This window comes from Aedes albopictus, chromosome 3 (assembly GCF_035046485.1).
Source record: "Aedes albopictus strain Foshan chromosome 3, AalbF5, whole genome shotgun sequence".
Lineage (NCBI taxonomy): Eukaryota > Metazoa > Arthropoda > Insecta > Diptera > Culicidae > Aedes > Aedes albopictus.
This window is the reverse complement of record NC_085138.1, coordinates 252682068-252696414: the sequence shown is the minus strand read 5'-3', so window position 1 is coordinate 252696414 and position 14347 is coordinate 252682068. Positions and strand designations below refer to the sequence as shown.

The following is a 14347-nucleotide window of genomic DNA, read 5'->3' as shown; positions in this document are numbered from 1 at the left end:
TCGTCTTTTGCTGTGCTTCGAACAAACGTCTTCCAATCTATTATGTTCTGTTACTTCCAGCTGGAGGGTGGATCAGTGGTAATTACCGGCTACGTGGAGGGTCTATCCCCCGGCAAGCACGGTCTGCACATCCACGAGTTTGGCGACTTTTCCCGCGGTTGCCTATCGACGGGGCCACACTACAACCCGTATGGCAACGATCACGGAGGCCCCGATGACGAGAACCGACACATCGGTGATTTGGGTAACATCGTGGCGCACATTACGGGTCTGGCCAAAATCCAGCTGGTGGACCGCAAGATAACGTTGGTCGGTGAGCATAGTATTCTGGGGAGGACCCTATGCGTAACGGAATACGAGGACGATTTGGGTAAAGGAGGTCACGATTACAGTAAAACCACGGGAAATTCCGGAAATCGGCTTGCCTGTGCTATCATCGGTGTAGCTCGGGAGGAGTACTTTCCGGAAAGGGGACACCTTACGACGAACGATTGAACTGACGAGATTTCGAATATGGCTGCCGTTTTTTATGTTTCCATAAATTTTAATTTATAATTAAACGACCCGAATACTGTACTGTTTGTGAGTTTTAGTTTAATTGGTAGTCAAATTCAATCAACATAATTTCTATAGTTGGGAAATGCGCAATTTACTTGTTCGACACGTTCGCTCGTTTCGGTGCTGTTTTGATTAACTTTTCAGTGTCCAGATGATCATGAAAAGCCGTTTCCATATAAATTGGTGGGCTCGTCTTTGTTGTACCTAGTGCACGCGAGAAGGTTGAAGCAACCGGTGATAATGCAGGTTACACAGCTCAACCTGAGCCACTGTGAATCCGCACAACAGTTGCTGTGGCAGTCAGTCCCGGAGTCATGCACATAAATCGTCCTACTATGGACCCATACGGCATCCTCCCGATAACGGGAACTGGGTAGCGAATAAGGTCCAGCTAGCGGTGATCTGTACAACCGGTCGTTTTCCGGTCTAGGAAATAATTTCCACGTCGCAGGAGGGCTTCGCAATAGCGAAGCTTAACGGGATGTACTCCTACACTGCCCATGAATGAATATCAGTTCCATCTTTGTTGGGATTCCTATTCATATGGGACAGTTATGCGATCATATGCAGTACAGCTGCTATGACCTCCCGGTGGTCGATAGACCAGTTATCGTAGGCAGGGTATTGTACCATTTGGGCAGGTGTACCTATTTTGGGCACTTGCTGCTATAACTAAGTGAATTTCAAACCGATTGATTTGAATTTTTGTACGTGCCTAACTCTATACAAAATTTCAAATCAATCGGATTGAAATTGATTTAGTTATAGCGGCAAGTGCCCAAAATAGGTACACCTGCCCCCTGCCCAAATGGTACAAGACCCTATATGTTGGATTCGCTATTAAGCACACTAGTAGGACTAAGAAGGTCGGCAGTAATACTGGCAAGTCAGATCCCAGTCAGGCGTCTCGGAAAGCTGAGAAGGGTGGGCTTGACCTACCCACTTCAGGGGGTTGCGACCGTTGTTAGGCCCTCAACAACCACACAGTAGGGTAAACCTAGGGGAGGACACCACTTAGACGAAAGTTGAGCGGAAGATTAAGAAGAAAAAGCCACAGGTCGAGGAAAACAGGGACGCCAAACCAAGAAGGCGAAAACGAGTAGGTGCCAAGCGCGTGAAAGGCGACGTGATCGTCATCAAGACCGAACAGTCTAAGTACATATTCGGACGTCTTGAAGGCGCTGGGAAGCGACTCCAAGCTCGTGGATCTGGAAGCCTGTGCTGCCGTGAATCGCAAGTCAGTCCCATATGTAAAAAGTAGGCATTGAGAAAATGGCCTCTAAAGTTTTCAAATTCGATTTCTATGTGAAACTCGAAAAAATCGCCATGGATTGAAAACTTCTGCGATCATCACGAAACTTTAACATATTGTTTCAAACGTGACAACGTAACAGTGAAAAATATAAAACGGGCTAAAATATTGTTAGGTTTTGTACTAAAGGGTGGATAAGTTCGTAATGGGACTGACTTGCGATTACATTTCATTATGGGACAATCTGACTTGGAGTTGTTTTTCAATTTTACTGAACAAACTATATATTTTTTTGCACGCAGCTGAAAGGTCATCCAAAGAAAGCTCGAAAACGGCCATTAACTCATTTTTGCCCAAAATGCAGATGGGACTGACTTGCGATTCACGGCAGTGTGGTGGACGTAAAAAAGTAGGGAGGATCGAAGGTAGGCTGGTGCGTATGTCATCCGATATTCCACGAGCCACCGGAGGTTTGTTTCAGTGTCTGAAACCAGAACACAAGCCATGCGGGACTGCAAATGCCCCGACAGAAGCCAACTGTGTAAGAGATGCGGTGCCGAAGGTCATAGGGCACAAAGCTGCACGAGTACACCCATTTGTCTGATTTGTACCGTAAAATCCGTGAACAACGGGTGGTCCAAGGTGCCCGGCCTTCAAGAAAGCGCGCAGTGAACAAATCACAGTGCAGGTAACGCAGCTGAACCTGAACCACAGTGACGCAGCTCTGCAACTGCTTTGTCAGGCGGTTTCTGAGTGGGGGACCTAAACCAAGTACCCGCCGGCAACGGCAATCAGGGTGCGGGTGGCTCCAGAAAAATGGCAGTAATATGGACGACGGGTAAATACCCCGTCCAGGAGTTGGTGTCTACTACTTATGAGGGCTTCGGGGTCGCCAAAGTAAACGGGATCTTCTTCTGTAGCTGTAACGCGTCTCCGCGGTGGCCGATCGAGCAGTTCACATATATGCTGGACTGTATGACGACCGTGCTATCAGGGCGAAGGCCCGTGGTAATAGCGGGTGACATCAATGATTGGGCCGTGGAACAGGGAAGCCGTTGCATAAACCAGCGAGGTCAGAACCTGCTAAAGACGCTGGCCATACTAGATGTCGACCTATCGACTACAACAACAGCAGGCAGCGGGTAGAGGAAGCGGCGGCTAGGCCAAGGCCAAGTCCTCGAAGATGAAAGGCATCGACGAAGGGGTATTGAGGGAAGCGCTCCGCCGTGAGCGAAACCTACTTGGTCTAGACGGCGATGAGCTGGTAGCGGTGCTCTCGCGTGCGTGCAATGCGATTATGCCTTGGCGAGCCCACCCTAGAAATTGGAGATCAGGGAATGTCCATAAATTACGTCACGCAAAAATCGATCAATTTCAACCCCCCCTCCCCCCTATGTCACACTTTTTGTATGGGACCTCTGAAATTTTTGTATGAGTCGTCACACTTTGCTGAACACCCCCCTCCCCCCTCAATGCGTGACGTAATTTATGGACGTTCCCTCACCAGCTTACTGGTGGACTCAAGCGATTGCGGACCTGTGCCGCGCACGCCTACGAGCTATAGGTGCGGATGCAGTGAGCACGATCTGAGGAAGAGCGAAACTAACGGCTGGTGTTGTTCGCCGCTGCAAAAGCCGCGCTGAAGACCGATATAAGGGCAAGAAGGCCTGCTTCGACGGTTTTTGTCAGAGTACCAATGCGAATCCGTGAGGTGATACCTACAGGACCCTGATGGCCCAGACGACAGGTGTAATGGCTCCTACAGAACAATCTCCAGAGATGTTGGAGGGGATCATCGAGGAGTTTTTTTCTACATCATGATCCTAGTCCTGTGGGGATAGCAAAGTCCTTTAGTAAGGCCCCAGAGTTTGGAGTAGTTATTGCAGAGGCTCTCCAGATTTTCAAGTCTGCTATGCAAAAATGATCCGAGACGAGCGAGTTTTCCCATAGGTTTGGCAGCGGCAGAGCCTGGTCCTATTGCCAAAAGCGGGGAAACCACCCGGAGACCCATCGGCATATAGACGAATATGCTTGATCGACACGGGGAATGCTTAATCCTTAATAGAATGTTGAAGCACACCGAGAGTGTAAATGGTGTAAACCGCCAAGATAGCGTTCCAGCGTAAGAGAAAGGGGATTCGCTACTGTGCAGTAGTGACTCTGGATGTAAAGAACGCGTTAGTGCAAGTTTGGCGGCTATTGGCGATGTGCTCCTGCGTTTGGGGATACCCGGGTACTAAGATTCTCGGAAGTTACTTCCAGAATCGAGTACTAGTTTATGACACGGAGGTGCATCGAAAGTGCTTTCACATAACCTCAGGAATCCCTCAAAGTTCCATCCTGGGTTCGGTGTAATGCACTGAACAAATTCTAAGAGCCTATTTTATCAGACACCACACATGCATTGTACCCCTAGTCTGACACATTCACTTCAAATGAATCGTTATACGTATCATTTCATAAACAGTTCCGATTGAAAAGCCTTCTAATAAAAAACTGAATGACACTTGCGCATATCGGAGTTATATGCACATAACACGATCGATACATTAGCTGTGCATGTAGCTTTGGCCAGGTGGAAAAGCAACATTGGCAGATGATGTGGAACACGTTTTGTAGAACTCCGCAATGGGCGTTGTGAGTTCGATTCCCACTCCAGCCTAAGGAAACTTGTTTTCAACATATGAAGGATGTTAATGGAGTTGCATATCCATTGGCGCACCCAGCCCACATGTTAGAAGCAAAATGCATGGCATATAACAGAATCATGGCCAGCGTTGACAGCGCTTGACAATCATCATCCAGCGATTGAGGTCCAAGTCTCTTGTCCTGTACCGATTGCATGTGATCCCTGATAAAAAGTATCATAAAAATACGATAAATTTTATTGTTACAACACCATTTTTTCGAAAAATATTCACCATTAAACATATTGTAATTTGCACAACACACTCACCATCACCCCTATTGTTCTATACCATTCGGCGAATGGTAAATGGCACTTTTACAATAAAAAATGGTGGTCGTTATGTATCTTAACCATAAAATTTTGAGAAAATTTTCATACACTTTTTCGCGAAAAACAATAGAATGTATTGTGTTTTTATGAGACATTTTTAGGGCAATTTTCAAAAGATAACAATATATCTTAATGTTTTTTCATTGTTCTTACAATACAAATACAATTAATTGAATGGCGTCAACTGAATCGTTGTTACAATAAAAATACAATAATATTTGTTGTTATTTGTAAGCAGTTTTCCAAGGGGTTGGTCACTCGGCACATTGTGCCCGGCACACATGCCGGCACATCTCGGCACACATGCCGGCACAATCCGGTACACAAGGGCACAACATAGAAATCCAACTTTGCGGTATGGAATCAAACTGTCATTATACTTACGATTGCAAAAAATCCCTTCATACAGATTCTAGACAAGCGTTCTGGGTGGAATTTTGTCGGTAAACACCGACTAGACCAACAACATTCGCCAAAAATAGACAGGATTATAATTAGCGCAAAAACATTCTAAAAAAATATTCCACTGGGCACATTCGGCACACCTCCGGCACGTTCGGCACACTTCGGCACACACTGAAAAACAACCGGCACAGTTTAGGCACATATTGGCACTCGCTCAAAAATCACGGCACAAATGAAGTGTGCTGAATGACCAACCCCTTGCAGTTTTCGCTTTTGAAAATCCATAGAATTTATATTTCCCGCTAACATTTATATCCAGCATTTACGAGCACTAACGTCCGCCAGAATGATATGCACATTTTATGATAAGAATCAAACACTCTGATGTATGTCTGGTATGTATTGCTTGGCAGCTGTTGATAAGATCTATCTTCAATCTTTTCAAATAACTGCCAAATATCACAAGTCAGACCTCAGGTCGTATGATCCATACCATAAATCGTTCACAATTCATGTGGCCATTAGTATCTGTAAATGCTGGAGAAAAATGTTACCGAGAAATATGAATTCTTTGGTTTTTCAAAGGCGAAATCTGTTTACATAACAACAAATATTATTGCATGTTTATTTTAACATCGGTTCAATTGGCCCCATTAAACTAATTGTATTTGTATTGTTATCAATGGCAGTTTACTATTTACTAGATTCCTTTAATTTATTGGAAAACATTAGAAAAATCATTGTTCATCTTTTTCTTGTCTTAACATCCTCACTTGGCTAAACCTGCTTTTCAGCTAGTTTTCTATAAGTACTTCCTCAGTTATTCATTGAGAGCTTCCTCTGCCAACACGGCTTGACGTCTGTCAGTTTTAGCGAATAACATTCGATAACCGAAACATCTACTGTACTCAAATTTAAAACGAAAACTATAAAAAATGTGTCAAGTGATTTTGTATTTGATTATACAAACATGATCCAAGCAACAAAAATACTTATTGTTATTCATTTGTTACAAATTGTTTTTAAGTGTAATTGAGAAATAAACTCTTTTTTAATAAAAAGTCCATGAGAACTTTGCAGGCACTTTTGCAACTATTTAAAAACAACTTAAATTAATTTTTACTGATAGTAACTTTAAATTATTATAGAACTATTGAAAAACAATCGAATCAATCAGTCACTAATAAAGCTAATGTTCACTTATTGTACGAACTATATGGGCTTGATTTCTATTGTAAAAAGTAACAATATATCTACTATGTGTTTTATTGTGAACAATAAAACCAGTCATTTGTTAATAATATTTACCATGTAAAGAATGGTAATTTTTTATCCGGGATACGTTACTGGACTATACTGGGTACAACTTTCGAAAAGCTGATTTCGAGTCTGAACTGATGCAAATCAACTGGAGTCAGCTCGAGTTAATGGGAGATATTGACGAGGCTGTTGGATTCTTCACTAACTCCGTGCTGCAAGCAGTTACGACACACGTCTCGCCGCTGTTTTTTTTTTTTTTCCTTCTAAACCATAGGGGGATAAATCTGCTCATCAGACACCCTAACAGGAAGGTTAGGGTAGTGTGGGGATAAGGCCGTCTTCTACAATGCCGGTAGAAGCCAGGACTACTCTCTCCTCGACCCACTAAAACACATTCCTATGGTCGCCAAACCCTACGTCTCTCCGGAACCACCAAGAAGGTATTGCTTCAGAGAGGGGCTAGTGCGGTGATTCCCAAAGTGGGCGAAATCGCCCCCCAGGGGGCGAAAATCAAGGCGAAGGGGGCGAAAATTTAAAAAATCGAGATTGGGGGGCGAAAATGCTGAAAAGGGGGGCGATTTTTGAAATAACTGAGGAATATCAAAAGTATTGAAATACATGTCCAAAATGTCAATTTCTAGGATTTGCCTGTTTCGAGATAGACTGAAGTTTACAGAATTGTTTATGTTTATGTTGATTCATGATTGATTTTTGTCGAAATTATAAATGAACCGGGGATTTTACTTACTTAATGAGAATGTTTTGTTTTTAATTCATATGCGTTTTTTTCTTCATGGAAATTTCAATCAAAAACAAGAAGTTTAAGATGAATCATTCAACACTTTTCGGATGAAAGTCGTCACACATTGTTTCAAAATATTTCAGAGGAATATTTCCTGAAGGAATTTCAAACATTGCTTATAACTAGAATAGTGTAGAATTAGCATAAGTTAAAATACACATAAATAAAAAAAAATATATATATATAACTAGGATCTATTTTGAAAATTTTCCACAAATTCGGCGTTGAATTCCTTCAAAACCGGGTTCTTGCTGATGCTACTTATTTGACAATAAAAATGTATCCAATTCATACGAATTTAGATCACTATATTTGAAAATAGACCATTCCAGAGTTGTACGTTTTGCATAAAATATATTTTTGTAATTGGTTTTCAATTTCCCGTCACTCTTATTTGAGTACTTGAGTCCAAACTTCTCGAGATTTGAATAACCCCCTTTAAAACACTGATAAAACCGAGGATAAAACATCTTGTTAAAGATAACGAGTTTCGTCAATGTTCACAGTTCGTTCTGTTTTGCTCGTTTTTGTTCAAGAATATGTATAACACAAACATGATTTCAAAATGTATTGTGTTTACATGCAAAAATGCAGTTTTGTTCTATTGCAGATAATAAATGCATTTACAAAACAACTTAATGCAAATGAGAGCGATACTAATTTATATGTATTAAATACCTGTTTTGCATTTGTAGTGTGTAAAAATGTGTTTTTAAGGGCATCCGCAAAGTTTCAGCCTTTTATTATGGAAAAATTAAATTTCACTTAGGGGGGCGAAAACGTTTCTCTCAAGCTCCAAGGGGGCGAAACCTCTTAAAAGTTTGGGAAGCACTGGGCTAGTGCATATCGCACCCTCAAGGTTAGCTGCCGTAGCCTAGCAGCAACGAATATCGATGACTCGCTCTGGAGAGTCCATCACGATAGCATGCTGGCGCTTAGCCAGTTTCCCGAGTGGTCCTCGCCACTCCCTTTGTCCTCGGAAGGCGGGCAGGGTCAACCCCGCCCGCGCCCTACTGCTGAGCGGACATCAAGAACTGATGCCCACATGCAACCCGATCTGACCTGCTGAAGGCAAGGGTATCACTACCCTTCAGGCCTTATCAGCTGCATCCGTAGGTTGCAGACAGCAGGGTCTCACCTACCCCGACCCTTGCCGGGGACCCCTTTCCAACCGCGGGCTCAGATCCAACCCAGTAGACTGACGCCACGACAGCACCGCTACCGGGACTTCCTCTCCGCGGCCACTTAATCGCTGTAAGGGTCGATCTCGACCGCAGGGCCCCGGTATGACCTACGAAGCCGACTCCGAACCCCTGGACCACCTCTTGTACTGCATCTGGACTAGCCATTCTCCGAGTCCACGCGCCACCTCCTCTGTAGCTCCCAGACGATATGGGTGATAGCCGTTGAAACGGCATTCCAGCTAATCTCATCCCTACACATTCTCTGGACCAAGTTGTCCGGAGTTGTGTCCTCCCCGCATGTGGCAAGCATGCGGTCACGCATTGTGCGAAAACGCGGGCACACGAACAAAACGTGTTCCGCCGTTTCCTCTAAACCATTGCACACTGGGCATTCGGGAGAATCCGCATGCCCGAAACGGTGTAGATACTGTCGGAAGCAACCATGACCTGTAAGGACCTGTGTCAGGTGGAATGAAACTTCCCCATGGCGCCTATTAATCCAACTATCTACCCTCGGTATCAACCTATGGGTCCACCTTCCTTTGGTGGAACTGTCCCACGCGCGCTGCCATTTGACCATAGAGGCCATCCTGACAGTCTTGCGTATGCCTCTTGTGCCGCGCATTTCGAAGCACTCCATATCCTCACTGATAAGAATGCTGATGGGCACCATACCAGTAATGACACAGAGAGCGTCGTGTGACACGGTACGGTACGCGCTTGCAACCCTCTGACACATAAGCCTGTAAGTACTTTCCAGCTTCCGTCGGTAGCATTCAGTACTTAGCGCGGTACCCCACGCCGGGCCGCCATACCTAAGTATGGACGTAGCAACACTAGCCAGAAGCTTGCGCTTACTGGCGTACACCGCTGAGCTATTGGACATCATCCGGGACAGTGCCGCAATAGCTGTGGAGGCTCTTTTACAGGCATAATCGACGTGGCTACCGAAGGTAAGCTTATCGTCGATCATCACGCCCACGTGCTTGACAGAGCGCTTCGACAGGATAGTGCACTCTCCTACACTGATCTCCGTCTGCTGCGCCGACTGCATGTTGTTAACAACCGTCACCTCTGTCTTGTGGTGAGCCAGCTCCAGTTTTCTGGACCGCATCCACGCCTCCACAACCTTGATCGAGTGGTCGGTAGTCAACTTCACCTCCTCGATCGTTTCACCGTAGACTTCGAGCGTAATATCGTCGGCAAATCCGACAATCACCACTCCCACTGGGTACTCTAACCTCAACACCTCGTCGTACATGACATTCCATAACACCGGACCCAGGATGGAACCTTGCGGGACTCCTGAGGTTATGTGAAAGCACTTCCGACCCACCTCCGTGTCGTAAACCAGTACGCGATTCTGGAAGTAGCTTCCGAGAATCTTGTACAAGTACTCCGGTATCCCCAGACGCAGGAGCGCATCGGCAATAGCAGCCCAACTGGCGCTATTAAATGCATTCCTTACATCCAGAGTCACTACCCCGCAGAAGCGAATTCCCCTCCTCTTAGGCTCGAGTGCTTTCTCGGCGGTTTTTGTAACCGACAAGATAGCGTCTACGGTGGACCTCCCCTTCCGGAAGCCATACTGGTTACTCGAGAGACCATTTACGCCCTCAGTGAACTTCAACATTCTATTGAGGATGATCTTTTCGAGCACCTTCCCCGCCGTGTCAATCAAGCATATTGGTCTATATGCCGACGGGTCTCCGGGTGGTTTCCCCGCCTTTGGCAATAGTACCAGGCTCTGCCTCTTCCAAGCTTCTGGGAAAACTCCCTCGTCCAGGCATTTCTGCATAGCAGACCTGAACATCTCGGGAGCTTCTGCAATAGCTACTTTTAAGGCCAGGTTCGGAACTCCGTCCGGACCTGGGGCCTTACCTACGCTAAGGGACTTAGCTATCCCCGCAAGTTCCACATCGGTGACCCTTTCCTCATCGCCAGCCCCAGTCCCCGGCTGTCCTACGAAAGGAGGCCAAGGACTAGGATCATGACGCGGAAAGAGTCCTCCAATGATCCCATCCAACATCTCTGGAGATTGCTCTGTAGGAGCCATCACACTTCTCGTCTTGGCCATAACAATCCTGTAGGCATCACCCCACGGGTTCGTATTGGCACTCTGACAGAGACCCTCAAAGCAGGCCTTTTTGCTTGCTCTTATCTCGGTCTTGAGCGCGGCTTTTGCAGCGGCGAACACCACCCGCCGTTCATTTCGCTCTTCCTCTGATCGTGCTCGCTGCATCCGCCGCCTAGCCCGTAGGCAGGCGCGGCACAGGTCCGCAATCGCGTCGGTCCACCAGTAAGCCGGTGGCCTCCCATTTCTAGGGTGGACTCGCCTAGGCATGGTCGCATCACACGCACGTGAGAGCACCGCTACCAGCTCGTCGCCGTCTAAACCGAGTAAGTTTCGCTCACGGCGGAGCGCTTCCCTAAATACCTCTTCGTCGAAGTATGATGTCTTCCACCTACGAGGGCTTGGCCTTGGCCTAGCCGCCTCTTCTTCTATCCGCTGTCTGCTGTTGTTGTAGTCGATACTGTAGCGAACCGCCAGGTGGTCGCTGTGAGTGTAGCCATCATCTACTCTCCAGTTCGGACTACTTCCCAAGTAACCACGGTGCTGAAGCCTTATTGCATGCAGATATAGGGTGTATTTAGTGCAATCATTACTTTACATGCAAACTTAAGGTTGATTTAAAGTGGAAGTGGGCAATTATACAATCAAATAAAGATTATACTGGTATAATCTTGAAGCAGTCGCATAATTGCCCATTTCCACTTTAAATCAACTTTAAGTTTGCATGTAAAGTAATGATTGCTCTAAGTACACCGTATATCTGCATGCAATAAGGCTTCAGCACCGTGGTTACTTGGGTTGTTAGGCCAGGACTACAATAGGTCACGTCAATAATTGACTCCGCTCCATTTCGACTATAGGTACTCTTGGTACCGACGTTCTAGCAGGATCTGACCCCGCTGGTTCGTGAAACGGCTTCCCCATTCCACGGCCCAGGCATTAAAGTCACCCGCTATTACCACCGGCCTTCGCCCTGTTAGCACGGTCGTTAAGCGGTCCAGCATTTGCGTGAACCACTCGATCGGCCACCGCGGAGGCGCATAACAGCTACAGAAGAAGACCCCGTTTACTTTGGCGACCACGAAGCCCTCGTAGGTAGTAGACACCAACTCCTGCACGGGGTATTTACCCGTCGTCCATATCGCCGCCATTTTCCTGGTCCCATCCGAGGCCCAGTTGCCGTTGCCGGCGGGTACTCGGTATGGGTCCGAAATGATGGCGATATCCGTCTCCCACTCAGAAACCGCCTGACAAAGCAGTTGCTGAGCCGCATCACAGTGGTTCAGGTTCAGCTGCGTTACCTGCACTGTGATTTGTTGTTCACTGCGGCTTTCTTAAAGGCCGGGCACCCTGGACCACCCATCGGATGTCTGTTTTTCGAGGTTTTCCCGGTACAGATCATGCAGATGGGCGGACTCGTGCAGCTTTGGGCCTTATGACCTTCAGCGCCGCATCGCCTACACAGTTTGCGCCTGTCGGGGCCTTTGCAGTCCCACGACTTGTGTCCTGGTTCCAGACACCTGAAGCAAACCTCAGGAGGTCGTGGAATGTCAGGTGACATACACACCAGCCCACCTTAATACTCCCTACTTTAACGGACTTTTTAACATCCGCCACAGGTAGCTGAACCAGAGCTATCTGTGTCCCTGCTGGCCCCTTCCGCAGCCTGACGGCTGTGGCGGCCACCTGAGCATCGCACTGTTGCCGCAGTGCCGTGACGAGCTCTTCCGCTTCGGTGATCTCGTCTAGGTCTTTGACCTTCAGAGTCGCCTCATGCGTAAGAGCCCTCACCTCCACTCCATCACCAAGGACCTCTTCTGCCAGCCTCTTGTAGGCGGCGCCCTTGTGATCCTTCTGGCGCTTAAGCTCCAGGATCATTTCGCCCGTACGAGTACGTCTGATACTGCGTACGTCGGCTCCAAGACCCTCAAGCTTGGCGTCGCACCTCATCGCCTTCAAGACGTCCAAGTATTTCGACTGTTCGGTCTTGATGACGATAGCGTCACCTTTTTCGCGCCTGGCACCTGCCTTCCTACGCCTTGGCTTGGCGACCTGCACTTCTGCCTGCGGATTCACCTTCTTCTTCCTCTTCCGCTCTACCTTTGTCCAAGGAGGGTCCTCTCCTTGGATCGCCCTGCTCTGTGGCTGCTGAGGGCCCACCATTGGTCGCAACCCCTTGTTCCCATCGTTCCGGGACGGGCCAGCCTTTTCAGGCCCACCCTTCCCAGCTTTCCGGGAACCCTGGCTGGGGTCCGACTTTCCGGCCATAATACCGACTTTAGGGGTTATTATACGCCTGGCCTTGCGGGCGCCGCCAGACAGCTCCTCACCTGACGGCTGCTTCGCCCGCTTCTGCGAATGCTTGTCACGTTTGTCACGAGCATTCGCTTCCACACTCCTCGGACTACCCGCGAAGGAGAAGGCCTCCGTTTGTGTAAACTTAGACGCTTTCTCCTTTGCGGGTTCCGCCGCTGCTGCAGCCAGCAACGCGACCGCGTGCTCCTGCTTGGCCTCATCGACAGTCGCTCTAAGCCGAAGCAAGGCCGTTTTCAGGTCCTTGCTTATGTTCGACTTAGTTGTCGCGAAGTCGATAATTTTGCCAAGCTGCTGCTCAGCTACCTCCAATGCGGGCCGTCCTTTTCCTGCTACTTGGCTGATGGCCCTCAGCAACCATGCTCCGTCCATGACCTCCGCCGGCTGGCTTGCCGTGGAGTGGACAGGAGCTCCCACGCTTGAGCTGCGCAAGCAGCTTCCAGCACCTGACTCCTCGCTTCTCCTTGTTGGAGACCGCATCAACCCGCTTCTTGCGAAGGGGTTGATCGCACCACTACTACCTGCTACACCTTGTTTTTGAATTTGTTTGTTATTACTCATATTTAATTCCCACGAGTCGCACGAGAAAGAATGTCCACCACGCCAGAGCTCTGCATTAACGCGGTAAGGGACAGCTTACTGTGGGGGGTGCCCAGGTGCCCCACAGGCTCCGTTAAAGATCGAGCATCTTTTTCGCCCCCTCGATCACTCATTCCTCGGCACGGGTCGCTTGACACCTTGAATTGGGGTTAGTAGTCCTATTCTTAGCCGGCAACTACGCGGCTGACTCGCAAGCGGGGGGGTGCGTCAGGCCCCAGGACATCCGTCCCTGCTGCCGTCTCGCCGCTGTAGAAATGTGACAATGACCACCTCCCATACATATTATCTTGACTGTGTAATTTATCCACAAACATGACTGAACTCTTCTTAGTGTGTAAGTGAGCGCCGGCAAGCACAGCGGCAACATTTGTTCTTCCAAAAGTTGTTAACCTCTCGATACAGAAGCAGAATAAAGCTAAGTTGTGTAGCAATCGGATGTGCGCGTTTCTTTGATCCGAAGTTCCTTTTTCCTCCTTCTCCGCGAGTGATTCTTCCTGCTGCCTGGTTATCTCTGTCCACAGCCGCGACGGCCGCCCAGCAAACCACCCTTGGTCCAATGGTCGACTTCGTCTGCTGAAACGCCGCCGATCTTCTGCTTTGCGTTACTATTGTAATCATCGATCACAACAAGCTAAACTAGATTTGAACAGGACAACTCGAGAATACAGGAGCTACAACGCGTTTTTGTATTCTCGCAATAAGTTTCGAACAGAGCAGAGCCTCCGAACCAATCCGAAACGTTTTTGGTCATTCGAAAACTCCAAAAGAAATGAAGACGGCCTACCAACATCGATGTACCTTGATGAGGTAACAGCCAACTGTGCCGCCGATAAATGTGAACTTTTTGCTGCACAGTTCAAACGCGCCTTCAGATTTTGTA

General features: G+C 47.5%; 1 protein-coding gene across 1 annotated transcript; it reads left to right on the top strand.

Moving 5' to 3' along the window:
• The first annotated feature begins 38 nt into the window (after window positions 1-38).
• On the top strand, window positions 39-576 carry LOC109424401 (superoxide dismutase [Cu-Zn]). Its single transcript, XM_029851890.2, has one exon. The coding sequence runs from the start codon at window positions 43-45 to the stop codon at window positions 493-495; it is 453 nt and encodes a 150-aa protein (XP_029707750.2). The 5' UTR covers window positions 39-42; the 3' UTR covers window positions 496-576.
• Window positions 577-14347: the final 13771 nt, after the last annotated feature.

Coding starts and splice junctions, on each gene's coding strand:
- LOC109424401 (XM_029851890.2), top strand. CDS start 43: ATGTTCTGTTACTTCCAGCTGGAGGGTGGATCAGTGGTAATTACCGGC.